The sequence below is a fragment of the Balaenoptera musculus genome, chromosome 16, assembly GCF_009873245.2.
Source record: "Balaenoptera musculus isolate JJ_BM4_2016_0621 chromosome 16, mBalMus1.pri.v3, whole genome shotgun sequence".
NCBI classification, from domain to species: domain Eukaryota; kingdom Metazoa; phylum Chordata; class Mammalia; order Artiodactyla; family Balaenopteridae; genus Balaenoptera; species Balaenoptera musculus.
The window spans coordinates 77,997,271-78,013,890 of NC_045800.1; the positions used below are offsets into that span (position 1 = coordinate 77,997,271).

At 38.9% G+C, this 16,620-nt stretch overlaps 1 protein-coding gene across 1 annotated transcript in view; it reads right to left on the reverse strand.

Moving 5' to 3' along the window:
* Positions 1–16,620, reverse strand: part of RYR2 (ryanodine receptor 2) — a 740,642-nt gene that overhangs the window by 148,347 nt on the left and 575,675 nt on the right. Inside the window, 4 exon segments of the mRNA XM_036828245.1 lie at positions 1,362–1,483; positions 3,858–3,922; positions 7,222–7,337; positions 7,894–8,017. Coding sequence (XP_036684140.1) covers positions 1,362–1,483; positions 3,858–3,922; positions 7,222–7,337; positions 7,894–8,017 — 427 coding nt within the window.

A 16,620-nucleotide genomic window follows, 5' to 3' on the forward strand; every position in this document is an offset into this window, starting at 1 on the left:
GGCCATGCCATAGTGGGGAAGGGGAGGGGATTATTTGCATCTTGGAAAGTAGCTCTTCTTTCCCTTTCCTTCTGGTAACACAGTTGGTGGAAACAAAGTAAGTCACTGGAATGGATTCTCTGTTATTTTAACTATCAACCATTTTATCAACTTCACAGGAAGCTTATTATTTGAAGAAGTTCGGAAACATTTTTAATGCTGCTGCAATCCTACATCACATGATTGGCTACCTATCGGTTGGTAGACAACCAACTAGACAATAAATTTGAGTAAAGAGAGGAGCTTAAGATCCCACCCCCAGTGCTATGCACCACAGGAATCTTACTTCCTCTTTACCCTCTGAGGACAGTCTATATTCAATGTCATCTCATCCTGTCCAACAGGCTGATACTGCACTGCCATTCAACATATCATTAAAGTCAAGTCTATGCTATGAATCTAAAACTGCTCTAAAAAAAAGTCTTAAGAAAAAAAAAGAGGTTTGTTTCCCAGGCAAGCCGCTGATGACAGATCCATAGATACTGTGAAATGATAAATGCATATTCTTTTAAGATGTTAAACTTGTGATAATACTGCTAAACAGCAATAGATAACTAAAAAGAGTCAAGACCAAGGAAAGCCTGTATTCTACTTTATACAGGGTACTCATTTTTACAGAAATTTTTTTCAAATACAATCTAAAAGCTTGGTTTGGACTCCTGTGCAATGTAATACAGAAGAAGATTTTCTCAGTAATTGATTCTCATGTATACTAAGTTCTGACAGAATTTTGAGGACTCAAACTTGAAATCCCCAGCAGAATCACAAATAAATCTCCGAAGAATACTTGGGTTTAAAGAGAAATAAGAAAGCATTGCTAGGATGCTGGCTTGACTGGTGTGAGCAGAGAACTTTAAAAAGTATGTATGTTTACTTCATTTTATCCCAAGATTGCTCATACCTTTTTAAAATTTAAAGTTATAATTTCTGAAAATGAGATTCTGCCCTCCTGAAAAATACAGGCTGCCAAAAACATTAGATTGAATAAATTTTAGGGAATCCAATGTTAAAAAGCATCATTTAACAAAAAATACTAATACACTGATGCATCTCCAGCCTCTACTTGTGGACTCTGTATTGGGTATTTTGTTCCTTCTACTCAGCATTACATTTAGCAGTAAAATATAAGAAAACTCAACACCTAGAACACATGTATTAACTTGCCCAAACCATCCTTCTCATAATGTTTGATTCCAAGGGGCCAGGGGCCGGGGAACATGGGTGGGAACTCTTTGCATGATCCTACTTCAAGAACCTGAGATGCTCTTTCTCAAAAGGAAATACACTTAAACAATAGTCTTTATTTTTTTATAGCTGTTTACCTAGTCACCATTTCTTTCTCTTTGTTTGATGCATGTCCTCCAGAACAGAGAGGTCTGCTTGCTGCAGATAAGAAGTATAAACGATGGTTTTTGAAATACTGATCAATTAAAGGAAGAACAACCTGAAAGAAAGGAAAAGAAAACAGATCTACACAGTGGACTCTTCCGGGGGATGAATGAGTGCTGAGTTTTTAGAGCAGCCAGAGTTCTGTCCACATGCAATAAGTTCCCAGTATCCACAGCCATGCCAGTCAGCACCATTTCAAAGTATGCCTCTCATAAGTTTCACTCTACTGTCTCCAGTCCCTATGTGTGTGTGTGTGTGTGCATGTGTGTAATCATAAAAAAAACATCAAATTTTCAGTGGTTTGAAATTAGTCTTAATATTTTCTCAAAATGAAACAGTCTTAACATTTTCACACCATGTGGTTCCGTGCCTGAAAGGTTCAAAAACAATCAGTGATGACCTTCTACTGAGTCTCTACTGCATCTGAGGATTGTAACTGATATGCTATCATTTCATGTATCCCAGTAACCGCTCTGTATGGTAGGTGCCATCACCCCTGATTTCTAGGTATTAAATTGAGACGTAGAAAGTGAAGGATTTACTCGAAGTCACATTGCCACTTACCTACCTGCACAAAGCTCTTACCTGGCCTCTGTCAAAGCCCACCTCCCAATTCTGCCCTCCAGCCCTGCTGGCTGTTGGCCAATTCCTCCCCCTCCCCCGTCCACAGGCTTTGTACCTGCCATTCCCTCTGTCTGAAATGCTCTCCCCACACCCCGTAACCTACTCATTTCACTCCTCCTGCAGGCCTCAGTGCGGTGGCACTTCATCAGATAAGCCTTCGCAGGCCTGTCAACTAGATAAACTCCCTGTATCCTCTGGTCTTTGAACATCATTTGCAATTTTATATTTTATATGTATGATTTTTGGGTTAGTCTCTCTCCCTAAGAGTCGATAGGGCACACAAGAGAACGAAACATTTCTGGGTTTGTTTCCCATTAAAGCCCTCTCCTGGCCTCTATGACTACTGCTTGTTCTGTTTCATTTACCACTGACGCACCAGCGCTTAGGACCTTGTTGCAAGCCTGCAGCAAGCACTAGATAAACATTTGTTGAATGAATAAATGAAAAAAGTAATAATAACTGGCATTACCAGTATTTAGACTCAAGCCTGTCTAAATACATTTTTTCCCCTACAAGTTAGGTATATTTTTTAATAATAGGAATACAAAAGCTTTTAGTGATCTTCCTAGGAAGTGGTGACACTGCCTGAACTTAGTGATTGACATATAATAGGTACTCAATAAATATGTGAATGAATGAATCACAGACTTAGTAGAAATTAAGCCACATTACGCATGCATCTGCAAACAAAATCACTAGGGGCGCTGAGTGCACAGGCAATGAAATACAAGAATGTATTTTAAACGTGTGATTAGAGGCCATGAATACAGCACTTCTGATCACTGGTTCTCAAGGGCGATTACACCCCAGCAGAACAGATAACCAGCAATGTGCAGCCCAAGACAGACTTCAGAGGACTGATACAGATTTTGGGTGCAATACTGAGTGGAAAGCAAAGACAAGAGAAATCTCCCTTACAGTAAAGGGTACAATTCTGAAAACATATAATAGAAACCAAATATTAATCAATCAAAATAACATGTCATTTTGTAAATGACCTATAACCACCAAATGCAAGTACTTTGAGAGGAAACGGACGGAAATCATTAGGTCTTCAGGTTAACTAAAACATATTGTAAATAGGAAAGCATCCCAAGGGCATTCTGTCTTTGTGATAGTGAACCTCCAGGACATAATTCAATGCATGGCACAGACTAGGCTCAGAGTAAACACTGAGTACGTGAAGGGACCCAATGTGGACACTCTGCAACTCTTCATCTCCTTCCCGTACTGGCTGGAATGTGCACACAGCAAATTCCTGATGAATTCGTATTAAAAGGAATAAATAAAAATCATGGGATATACTCTAAATATGAACAACTGATCCTCTCTGAGCCTCAGTTTTCCTCTTCTGAGTAGGATTCAGGTCCCACAATAAGGATTCTATAGTATAGGTTCTTATAACGCACCCACTGATAAATTAACTCTTGCTTTTCCTCTTTAACAAAGAAATATTCATCTAAAAATTTTAAATCAGAACAATATTCAAATGTTAGGAAATAGATGTTTCTCCTTTATGTCATATGATAAAGCCAAAAAAGAGAACTTTGAGTCAGACTTCACAGAGAACAAAGTCATTTGAGAAATACGGTACGGAGAGCACAGCGAGTTAAAGCATGACCAAAGGTGCTGGGAGCACATTTATCCCACATGATTCATGCAGTTATTTTCATGCCACAGAATATCTACTTAGAGTAGAATTCACATTTGTAGACAAGTGCATTCCACAAAGAGGCAACGATCTAAAGAGTATATTTGGTAAACAAACATATTGAAGGAAAAACAGGACGGATTGTATACTGTACTTTAGCAAAGAACTTGATTTCTTGTTCATAAGGGAAATGTTCTCCTTTGCTTCTGCTGCCACCATCTGTAGACATGAAGAGTTTTTAGGTACACGTTGCACTTCAAACACTGCAAGATATTCACCCCAAATGCTAAGTTTAGAACACATTGCTAAATGCGTTACCCCACTAAGCTGAATACACAAATATAAAGGCTAACTTCAGCCATGTAATTTAAAAAAAGATTAAAGACATACCCAAATCAAAATAAAAAAGCTCTTGAGACAGCCCATACACGTGGTTACGAGCACAAACATACTGGTGTAGCTTTGAGATCTGATTGACATGTAGGGAGGAAACTGGAATAAAGTAAAAATCCCACATTTTTAGCAGTAAAATCCCACATTCTCTCTCAGTAAGAAAGAAGCTCCCTGGGGTGAGAAAAGTGAGTGGAAAATAAGTAAACATAATTTGTTAGATTTTAACACGGACCTCTAAATAAAGATAGTGACTTCTTGGTGTGACTACAAGTTACAGCCTTTAATATTAATGTACCAATGGAAAAATTTCAGGAAGCCAGTGCCTGTACTGAGGGGGAGGACCACAGCTGTAATACTAGGTTGGAAAATTAACATTCTGCTAAAGAATAAAAAAGTTCACCGGTGTCAAAAGATAATTTCCATAAGCGAAGCAAAAAGCACCGAATTTTCCCCATGGTGTAGAAAATGAGTTCAAGGTTAAGAACTGATTGACCGAATGCGTTTAGCTTAGAAGGTGGCCTTTCCTACCTCCCTCATGCATACCAAGGAGGTTTCATGCATATAGAAGAGGTAGTAATAAACTATAATAACCACGATGCAATGCAGAACAGATTGGAGAGCTAAGAATTTCAGAACTGGATATAAGGTTTCAGTAAAATCTGTAAGCAGAGCTTCCATATTTTATAAGAATCAAACTGACTTTTGCTTGAAAAAGTTCTTTTGCACATAGAAATAAAAACAATTTGAAATACGCTTTATTAAATCTTAAGCATAAATTCAGGATAATTTTTAGAGAACTTAGGTAATACTTTGTAAAATCAGACAGTGCTCTTCCCATGAATAAGTAAAAGAAAATAATGGCTTTTCAATACTTGCGAATTTCAATTTCTTTTAAATCACTTTTGTACTAAATCTCTCTCAAGCATATTATGCAGAATGGCTGGATTCACCTAAGGGACCTTCTCATATAAATGTTATTAAGACAGAAGCTTGTACCTATCTAAATCTGCTAATATTTCAAAGAACTAAACAAGAAATATCTTTCCTTTCACTATATATTTTAACAAAAATGCCTCTGTAGAAAATGTGAAAAGATTTGGAGAGAATATGATCTGTGATGTAATACAAAAATTCAAAAAAGGCATAGGCATATTCTTACCATCGCCATAAGTCTATGTTTAAGAAAGAATATATTAGAGATGTGCTGCAAAGGCAATAAAGTGAAAGATAAAAGAACAAGGTATTACAGAAATTTTGGTTTTTAGTAATAATGAAAATGAAAACAAATGATTGTGTAGACAATCTCAACTGTGCTTCTCCTCTTGACAGAGTTCTTGTACATAATTTGCCTTGACAAAGCCACCTGAAAAAGGAACAGGTAACAGCAGCAATTGTAAAAAAAAAAAAACTAATTTTGGTGGGCTCTATATTAATCTAACCTTATTTCTCCCCAGAATTCTGTTCATAAGACCTTCTCTATCCTATAGAAAGAAAGAAATGTGTGAAGTGGGTGAATCTGCCCTGTAGTCAGCTTTAGTTAGCTTCTCACCACTCCTTATACACAAACGCTGTCCTAGGAGGTTTATTCAGAAACTTGAATATAATGTGAGTAAAGCAAAGCCTAAACACATTTTACCCTTCAAAGTTCTGTTTCTGCTACCCATACATAAGCAAAAACTTTTCTTATTCCCTTTCCAAATGATCACTCTTTATTCCCTCTTCTCCTCTCTCTTGTCAAAAATGAAGGCTGGATCCCAGAGCTGCTACTCATACAGATACTTTTAAATGTGGATTAGAAATGTCAACACTTAACTTTGTGCATAAAAGCTTCAAAAGTTCACCATGGCCTCATGCTTGTTCTTTGGTCAAATTTCATTCAGACTAATTTGGCTACTAGTCAAGATGACTATCATATTTTAAAAATATATTGTTGGATGAGTTACAAAGAGACTGCATATTATAGATTAGTTTGTATAACTGGCCTTCATGAAAAAGATGGATAAGAGAGCAAAAATATAGCATTTGTACTGTAGCTAAAGAGGCAGATGGAAAAAGAGGGAGGTTCTTTAAGAGAATGATGCTCAAGTAGAAAATCTCGAATCACATTTGGGATCCAGGGGCCAGGAACAAGAAAATACCAGAGCTCAAATTTCTATAAACTTTAATCTGATGCTGTACTGAAAACTAATATAAATCCTAAGAAAACAGCAGCAAAAAGAGCCCTTGGTTAGGAGGGGTTTGTTGCTGATGTATCATTAAGGGATCTAGGACTATGGGCCCCAAGGAAAGGGGCTGAAAACAGAAAGAATGAGGGTTAAAAAACCAAAATAAAACAGAAAGAGAACCTTAAAACTGGAAAAGAAAATAAGAGGATCACCACCAGCAGAGCACACTGCCTTTCAAAAAGGACCAAACTCTACTTCTTTATATCCTAATACCAACCAGTGGCTGGAAGGGGATCTGACACAAAGGTGAGTAATTGACAATGTGAATTTTAATTCAACAATGCTGAGGACAAACACAAAATAAGAGAAGTGAGAGGAGGCTGTCTTGATGATCTGTTCTGAATCTTAGATTTAAAATAAGGAGTTCTTTTTGTACTTAAATGGCACTGAGCCAGATGGGGAAGAGGTCTTTCCTTTTACTCTAAGAGAATAATCAAGTATTCTGTATTGCAGATACTCTAATATAAATGTGTAACCCTGCAAAGGCTAAACTCAAGGCCTTTACATTGTCTAGAAATTTGGAGAATCCGTAGGGTTTTAGTTTAGTTTTTTTTAAGAGCAGAGAAATTAATTTCATAAGGAAAGATTTAAGTGTACCTTAAAATCTGATGTCCATCCAAGGTATCTTTCAAAATGAAAAATCAATGCCAATAAACATTTTAAGGAGAAAAGTATTACATGTTAGATTTTTTTTAAGTTCTCAAAATTTACCCATCCTTAAAAATGAGTTTGCCTATTGACTTTTAGACTCAAATTAGTATTAGGATGGATAGAAAGTGTTTATACCATCCGGGAGCAGACCACAAGCATCCCAGTGGTCTATGCTGTTCTATCTCCTGATGCTGTAAATGTTAAGAAGAACAAAAACTGGGCCGTTAGTAATAGGACTATGGTACCTACCAAACTCCAGGATATACTGGTGGGCTTCGTCCACATAGCGAATGAGTTGCTGAAGGAAACTATAGGCAAATCGTTTCTCAATAGAAGGTGTGTCCAATTCCAGGTCCTTGAATCCTCTAGAACAGCAAAGAGGAAAAATGGAAACCAACATCTACAAAGACTGTTAGAAGGTAAGGTAAAAACGAAATATATTTTGTTAAATACCTATATAGAGAGAAGTATATTTAACATTTTACATACAGCAATATACAGATGTGTATATACACACACACAGATATAGATAAATTTGCAAGGTTAGCTAATATTCTTGTAGCTAAAAACAAAAAAAGATTTAATTTATAAAAAATACTTTGCACCTGATATAAAACTGTACTAAATAACTATTACTATGTAATAAAATGTTGCGTTTAGAAAAATAGAGTGTCATTTTTGCCTAGGGATTTTGCCTAAATGATGGATGGGGACTTAACATAAGAAGTGTAAGGAACTCAATCATGTGGCACAACAGCTAAGGGCATTAATGTTTCTGACACGTACATTTTGAACATACTAAACAGTAGCTCTAAGATTTAAAGAGATCACTGAGTTCATTTTCAGCCTTAAATCTGATAGGGATATTTAAATATTCAGTCTTACAACGAGAATGTGTAACTGGAGAAGGTGTGCTTTTACCTGGATACAGCATAGCCATTGATCTGCAGGAACTTGAGGATGTCCTGTGCTTTTTCCCTATCCTTGGCTTTCTCTTTGGCCGTCAGTGTATCATAGGGTACCAGCAGGGGATGGTTTCCACCTCCTAAGAGGACGTCAAGACAAGAACACAGCATAGTAATTAGAAAATAATGTGAAATGAGATATGGTTGCATGTATAATAGGACTGTACTACAGAACTTCTGGTGTCCTCCACTTATACACAGGATATATAGGACTCATATAAGACTCTTCCCTCTCTAGTGCCTTTAATGCTCCAATTAATTTAGGAAACCTGTTCAAGAAAGACTGTGCATATGCCTTCTAAGAGGCAATTAAAACATGAACATACAGGCATTTGTAATTTCAAATGCCAATGACATCTGCAATCACACAAGAAAGGAAAAGAAGCTGTGTTCTCCTCTCCACTGGAACTCCAAATGCAGAGTGTATTTATGCACCAAAACATGCACAGCTGGATCCAGTAAAATTACAAGGCATGTTTCAAGCAATATGCTTCATTTGCCACCTCACAGAGAGAAGAGAAAAAAATGTCTTAAATATGGAATTTTTACTGTGCCTCCCAGATCAGAGAGTACTTTATGGTCACATCTTTCTAAATATACAAAACCATACTTAGACTGCAGGTACAAGTTGATTGCTCTTAAATATCTAATAAAAGTAACATATGTACTTGATTAAGAATTTTGGCAAAAACCTAGGTTTCTGGTATACCTCTTCTGGTAAGAAATACTAAAAGCATTCTTTTAGATTTGAAAGTTCTGGTAAGCATTTAAACTTTAAAAAACTGATAAAAAGAAAACAATTTATAAAATTATAAATTTTATAAAAATTTTTGTAACAATTATAAAAATTTCAAAAAATGCACTGGTAATTCCAGATATTAAGATCTGATACAGGGAATGCTATTAAAGCAGCAGCAAAATGAATAGCATAGTATGTCCCAAATTTAAAGTTTACGAAACACATATAGGAATATATTTTATGCGGGATGCTGAAATTCCTTGAAATACAACTGCTAAGGGAACACCAGAAAAAAATAACTATTTTGTTTGAATTATGATGACAACATAGAGACTATTAAATCCCTGTCCAATGGGGTTAAGCCAGGAGCTCCCCAAACAATCATAAATGTTGAATCGGTCCCACACAAGAAATAAGCAGACAAAAAGACAAAGGAGAAAATGCCATGCTTTCCTAGAGCTTGCTTTGACTGAGCGCCATCTACAGAAATGCAATCACGCACTGAACCTTCTGACCATTAGGTGACACTATACACCACAAATGCAAAGGGAGAGTCAGGAACTACCACGTTAACACGAAGCATATTAAGAAGCCATCAGTAATTTTACGGTATGATACAATTATTAATGTAATATAATACACTTGTCAGTAGAATACAATTCTCATGTGATACTAAGAAACATTTTGTGGCCAGCAAGGATACAGAATCAACTACTAAGCCCACTGAGAACAAATCTGACTTCTATCATAATCCCAGATAGAAGTTAACAGCATATTTTATGCAAAAATTTATAAAGCAACCATTTAATTTCATCATGCTGCGATCATAACCTATTTAGAAATTCCACTATTGCATGTAGTCTTTTATTCCTAGAGAAATTGGCAACTTAATTTGTAATCCACAATGATCTGTGGGGGGAGGTCAGACACGAATAGGTTACTTTGGGAAGGGTGAGGGGCAAGGGCGGTGGGGAAGAGGAAAAGAGGGAAAGAGGGAAAGAGAGAAAGAGAGAGAGAGAATGAATAAAGCCTAAACTTTAAAAATCCTCAGAACACAAAGTACGCTCTGACTCTAAAACCCTTCAGAACTAGATAGGGTGGGTTCTTTGAAGTCAGCCAACAGACTGGAAATTATGTCCTTTGCTGTGCCACTTAGCTAATGGCAGTGTGACTACCTTGATCTTGCCTACTTATAACATGAGTATAGATATTATGTGGAAGGGAGGTAAAGAAACTAGCTAAACCTGAGAGGTGAATAAATACGCAGGAATTCCTAGGACTCTGCCTCAAACATACTGTCTGCCTTGTGTACTCATTCATGCTAAAGGGTCAAAACTGTTTGATAACAGCACTGTCCTTGGCTTAGTGGCAGATCATTGCAGCCCAAAATATGTGGTAGTGGGGACAGAAGGATAAAAAGAAATGCTAGTTCTTTACATTTTTCACTAATTGGGGAGCATGGATAATATTTCTTGGACTCTCACTCCTTTTTTCTATTCATGACATACTCCTTAAACTGCCTGATTTCCCCCAAACTCTGCTAGCTTCTTTAAGCAGATTGGGAGGGCACTGAGGAACAGACAACCTGGGTGAGCAAAAGAGGAAATTTTCTCCCGGTTTTTCTAAAGCAGATTCAACTTCTGCACATAGGTGTACGGATGATAAAAGAGCCCTGAGCCCTGGATGGGCTGAAACAAAAGTGGGCAGGTTTGGCACTGACTCTCTTAGCTGTCCAAGTGTCTAAATGACTAAATGACTATTTCAAGTCATTTCCTTATTCCTGACTTCCTGGCTTCTCTCTTCTCTCCTGCTGTTTCTCTGTCTCTTTCCTATTGTTTTTCAATGTCTCTCTCTCTCAAACACATACACACACACACACACACACACACATACACACACACACACACACTCCATAGGTACCAAGACATGCAGTAGGTGACAGGCCTCTCCCACGCTCCCACCCAGATCTTCTTGGAAGCAGAAGCAGAGTTGTCAGGACACAAGTTGGCTGTCAAAGTCTCCAGGAGAGGGAACACATTGGAGAAAAGACACCTGTAGTTTCTGTCCTAAAACTGTCCACAGTCTCAAGCCTCTCTGGTTCCAAGAATCATTTCTCCTTCCTTTAGCCCCAATAACTTAAAAGCCAAGATCCAGTGCTATATATTTCAATACCTTTCCTATTGGCCTGCTGTTTTAGTGCCAAAAAACTCACTTTCTCCTTTGAAAGGGTAGCCTTCATGGGGTAAGAATACTAATTTCACCACCTCCCCTTTTAGCCTTTGCTGCAACTATGCTTGTCTCTACCCTACACAGTATGAATTTGGACCAATACAAGCTGGATGCAGAGGTACAGATGGCTCATTTATGAGTGGTGTGCTTCAAAGAAAACACTGACTGTAGGACACCTACTGGCTGGGCCAGAAATTAAAGGATGATGATTTTCTAGCATACTTATTAGAAGTGAGTACTAAGATAGCTGCTTATTACTTTCAGTTGTAACCAAACCATAGTGATTGAAACATACTTAGAAAACAAAACTGAATTTTTTTCATGTAATCTGCTCATGGAACAAATAGTAATTTTGTTATCTAGTTATGTGGACAATGCTCCTTCAAGAACCTCACTAAGTGAAAATTCTATGACTCTGTAACTCAGTTATCCATCCATCCTTCCATCCATCCGTCAGCCAATCAAACAACTGATCATTCATTTTACAAACACGTATGGAATGTTTCTACAAAAACAGGTCTAGCCCTGAGCCAAATTCTTGAATAGGCAATTTTGGTATATGGAATCCTTTTTGTTCGTATCTATGCCCAGTTCTAATTCGTTTTACTCGGTTTCCTACTGCTTGGTGCCTGGTACCACCCTCCAATATCACAGCTATTCCTTTAATTATGAAATATCTTCACCTCTCAAAATGATCTCCTTCTCTATTCTTACCTGTATCAATAAATAAGAAATAGAGAGTTTCCTGGTGTCCAGAGCTGTACAATAAGGATGACAAAAGTAATCAAAATTGTGACCCTGAACCTGAACTATATATATTCTCATTGGGGGAAAGAGACCCACATAGGAAGTAATTAAAGAAAACACACACACACACACACACACACACACATTATAAACAATATGTGTATAATCTAAAGCTAATGCTGCTGATTTATTCAGCTAATGCTGAATAAATGACAATGAAAGAGATCATCAGATGCATTAAACTGAAGAAAATATTTATGCAAATAGCATATATTTATATTAAGAAATATAATTTTCTCAATAAACTAAGAAAAGATTTGAGAAATGACTAAGAGAATACTAGGTTGTTTTAGTATTTAACAAAAACAGCAGGAAAGAGCAAGCAAAAGAATGTAAGAGGGGTGGAGTCAAGATGGCATACGAGGAGGATGCGGAATTCGCGTCTCTGCACAGCTAGGGCACCTATCAGGCACCGGTGGGGGACCACGGACACCTGAGGGGACGGAAGGAACCCCCAGTGACCGGGTAGGACACGGGGCGTGGGGGGAGTGAAGGAGGAGAAGTGGCGGCGGGACGGGACTGGCGCCCCTGAGGGGAAGGGATCCCAGGCCCGAAGGGGGAAATTGGGGAACCACTGGGAGGACAGAGGATCAAAAGGGAGCGTGGCCAGGTTTCCCCTGCCCACTTGGGCCCCGGGGAGCCTGCTGAGATCCTGGGCCTGATCCTCTGCCCAGTGAGGCCCCCTCCAGCCGTGCAGGTCCTGAGGGAGAGGGAGGGGGGGAAGGGGGAGCAAAAGTAAAGGCTGGACCTCTGGGACTGGCACCCCTGAGGGGCGGCTGAGGGAGGGAAGGAGTTCCTACACGAAGCGGGACCCACCCACGGTTAGGGGTCCAGTGGCTACGGGGGAGGCCCTGGGGGAGATGGTGGGGGAGGGGCATGAAGGAACGGAGGGGAACGGGGCCAGCGCTTTCCCTGTCCACTCAGGCACCAGGGGAGCCTGCTGGGCTCCAGGGCCTAATCCTATGCCCTCGGAGCCTCCCTTCTGCTGCGCAGAGCCCAAGCCCCGCCCCTACACCCCCACCCGGGGCCCCACCTCTGCACTCGGAGACCCCCTCTGAGACCCCCTCCAACGCGCTGGGCCTAAACCCCACCCACACGCCCTCACCCAGGGCCCTGCCTCCAAACCCCGGAACTCCACACTCCGGAAGCCGTCCTTTCCACGTGCTGCCTCTCCCCTTCTGCGCAGGTCCTAAGCAGAGGCCCCGCTCCACCCAAAACCCCGCCCCTGCCTAAGTTCCACCCACCACCTAAACCCCGTCCCTATAGCCAAGGCTTTTTTGTTTTTTTCCTCTTTCAGATTGGGGTTCTGCTTTACTTGGTTGATTCACAGTTGTTGATTCTTTTATATTTTTATTTTTCCTAATAAATCTTTTATTTTTCTAATTTTGTTTTATTCTTTATACTTTGTTAGTGATCTCTCCTTTTGGTGTGTTGCCACCCCCCCACAGCTGTTTTTTTTCTGTTGTGGTTTTATTTTACCTTGCTGCAGTTGTTTCAATTATAGTTTTATTTTTCCTAATACACTTTTTATCTTCCTAATTTTATTTTGTTTTTTATTCTTTCATATTGTACTGCTCCTTTTTTTCTTTCTTTCTTCCTTTTCTGTTTTTTTTTTTTTTTTTTTTTTACCGCACCACAAAGCTTGCGGGATCTTGGTTCCCAGGCCAGAGGTCGGGCCCAAGCTCCAGTGGTGGGAGCTCTGAGTCCAAACCACTGGACTAACAGAGAACCTCAGACCCCAGGGAATATCAATCAGAGTGAGGCCTCCTGGAGGTCCTCATCTCAGCACCAAGACCCGGCTCCATCTAACTGCCTGCAATCTCCAGTGCTGGATGTCTCAGGCCAAACAACCAGTAAGACAGGAATACAGCACCACCCATCAAAAATAAATAAATAAAGAAAGAAAACGAAAAGAAAAAATGTTACAGACAAAGGAGCAAGGTAAAAACCTACAAGACCAAATAAATGATGACAAAATAGGCAACCTACCTGAAAAAGAATTCAGAGTAATGATAGTAAAGATGATCCAAAAACTCGGAAATAGAATGGAGAAAATACAAGAAACATTTAACAAGGATCTAGAAGAACTAAAGAGCAAACAAACGGTGATGAACAACACAATTACTGAAATTAAAAATACTCTAGAAGGAATCAATAACAGAATAACCGAGGCAGAACGGATAAGTGAGCTGGAAGATAAAATGGTGGAAATAACTGCCAGGGAGCAGAATAAAGAAAAAGAATGAAAAGAATTGAAGACAGTCTCAGAGACTTCTGGGACAACATTAAAGACACCAACATATGATTTATAGGGGTCCCAGAAGAAGAAGAGAAAAAGAAATGGTCTGAGAAAATATTTGAAGAGATTATAGTCAAAAACTTCCCTAACATGGGAAAGGAAATAGTCAATCAAGTCCAGGAAGCACAGAGAGTCCCATACAGGATAAACCCAAAAAGAAACATGCCGAGACACATATTAATCAAACTATCAAAAATTAAATACAAAGAAAAAATATTAAAAGCAGCAAGGGAAAAGCAACAAATAACATACAAAGGAATCCCCATAAGGTTAACGGCTGATCTTTCAGCAGCAACTCTGCAAGCCAGAAGGGAGTGGCAGGACATATTTAAAGTGAGGAAAGGGAAAAACCTACAACCAAGATTACTCTACCCAGCAAGGATCTCATTCAGATTCGACAGAGAAATTAAAACCTTTACAGATAAGCAAAAGTTAAGAGAATTCAGCACCACCAAACCAGCTTTACAACAAATGCTAAAGGAACTTCTCTAGGCAGGAAACACAAGAGAAGGAAAAGACCTACAATAACAAACCCAAAACAATTAAGAAAATGGTAATAGGAACATACGTATCAATAATTACCTTAAATGTAAATGGATAAATGCTCCAACCAAAAGACATAGACCGGCTGAATGGATAAAAAAACAAGACCTGTACATATGCTGTCTAAAAGAGACCCATTTCAGACCTAGGGACACATACAGACTGAAAGGGAGGGAATAGAAAAAGATATTCCATGCAAATGGAAATCAAAAGAAAGCTGGAGTAGCAATTCTCATATCAGACAAAATAGACTTTAAAATAAAGACTATTACAAGAGACAAAAAAGGACACTACATAATGATCAAGGGATCAATAAAAGAAAAAGATATAACAATTGTAAATATTTATGCACCCAACATAGGAGCACCTCAATACATAAGGCAAATGCTAACAGCCATAAAAGGGGAAATTGACAGTAACACAATCATAGTGGGGGACTTTAACACCCCACTTTCACCAATGGACAGATCATCCAAAATGAAAATAAATAAGGAAACACAAGCTTTAAATGACATTAAACAAGATGGACTTAACTGATATTTATAGGACATTCCATCCAAAAACAACAGAATACACTTTCTTCTCAAGGGCTCATGGAACATTCTATGGGATAGGTAACATCTTGGGTCGCAAATCAAGCCTTGGTAAATTTAAGAAAATTGAAATTGTATCAAGTATCCTTTCTGAACACAACGCTATGAGACTAGATATCAATTACAGGAAAAAAACTGTAAAAATACAAACACATGGAGGCTAAACAATATACTACTAAATAACCAAGAGATCACTGAAGAAATCAAAGAGGAAATCAAAAAATACCTAGAAACAAATGACAATGAAAACAAGATGACCCAAAACCTATGGGATGCGGCAAAAGCAGCTCTAAGAGGGAAGTTTATAGCAATACAATCCTACCTCAAGATACAAGAAAAGTCTCAACTAAACAACCTAACCTTACACCTAAAGCAATTAGAGAAAGAAGAACAAAAACCCCCACAGTTAGCAGAAGGAAAGAAGTCATAAAGATCAGATCAGAAATAAATGAAAAAGAAATGAAGGAAACAATAGCAAAGATCAATAAAACTGAAAGCTGGTTCTATGAGAAGATAAACAAAATTGATAAACCATTAGTCAGACCCACCAAGAAAATAAGGGAGAAGACTCAAATCAAAAGAATTACAAATGGGGCTTCCCTGGTGGTGCAGTGGTTGAGAGTCTGCCTGCCAATGCAGGGGACATGGGTTCGAGCCCTGCTCTGGGAGGATCCCACATGCCGCAGAGCAACTAGGTTCGTGAGCCACAACTACTGAGCCTGCGCGTCTGGAGCCTGTGCCCCGCAACAAGAGAGGCTGCGATAGTGAAAGGACCGCGCATTGAGATGAAGAGTGGCCTCCGCACTGCGATGAAGAGTGGCCCTCGCTTGCCGCAACTAGAGAAAGCCCTCGCACGAAACGAAGACCCAGCACAGGCAAAAATACATTAAAAAAAAAAAAAAGAATTAGAAATGAAAAAGGAGAAGTTACAACAGACACCACAGAAATACAAGGCAACCTAAGAGACTACTACAAGCAACTCTATGCCAGTAAAATGGACAACCTGGAAGAAACGGACAAATTCTTAGAAAAGTACAACCTTCTGAGACTGAACCAGGAAGAAATAGAAAATATAAACAGACCAATCACAAGCACTGAAATTGAAACTGTGATTAAAAATCTTCCAACAAACAAAAATCCAGGGCAAGATGGCTTCACAGGCGAATTCTAACAAACATTTAGAGAAGAGCTAACACCTATCCTTCTCAAACTCTTGTAAAATATGGCAGAGGGAGGAACACTCCCAAACTCATTCTACGAGGCCACCATCACCCTGATACCAAAACCAGACAAAGATGTCACAAAATAAGAAAACTACAGGCCAATATCTCTGATGAACATAGATGCAAAAATCCTCAACAAAATACTAGCAAACAGAATCCAACAGCACATTAAAAGGATCATACACCATGATCCAGTGGGGTTTATCCCAGGAATGCAAGGATTCTTCAATATACACAAATCAATCAATGT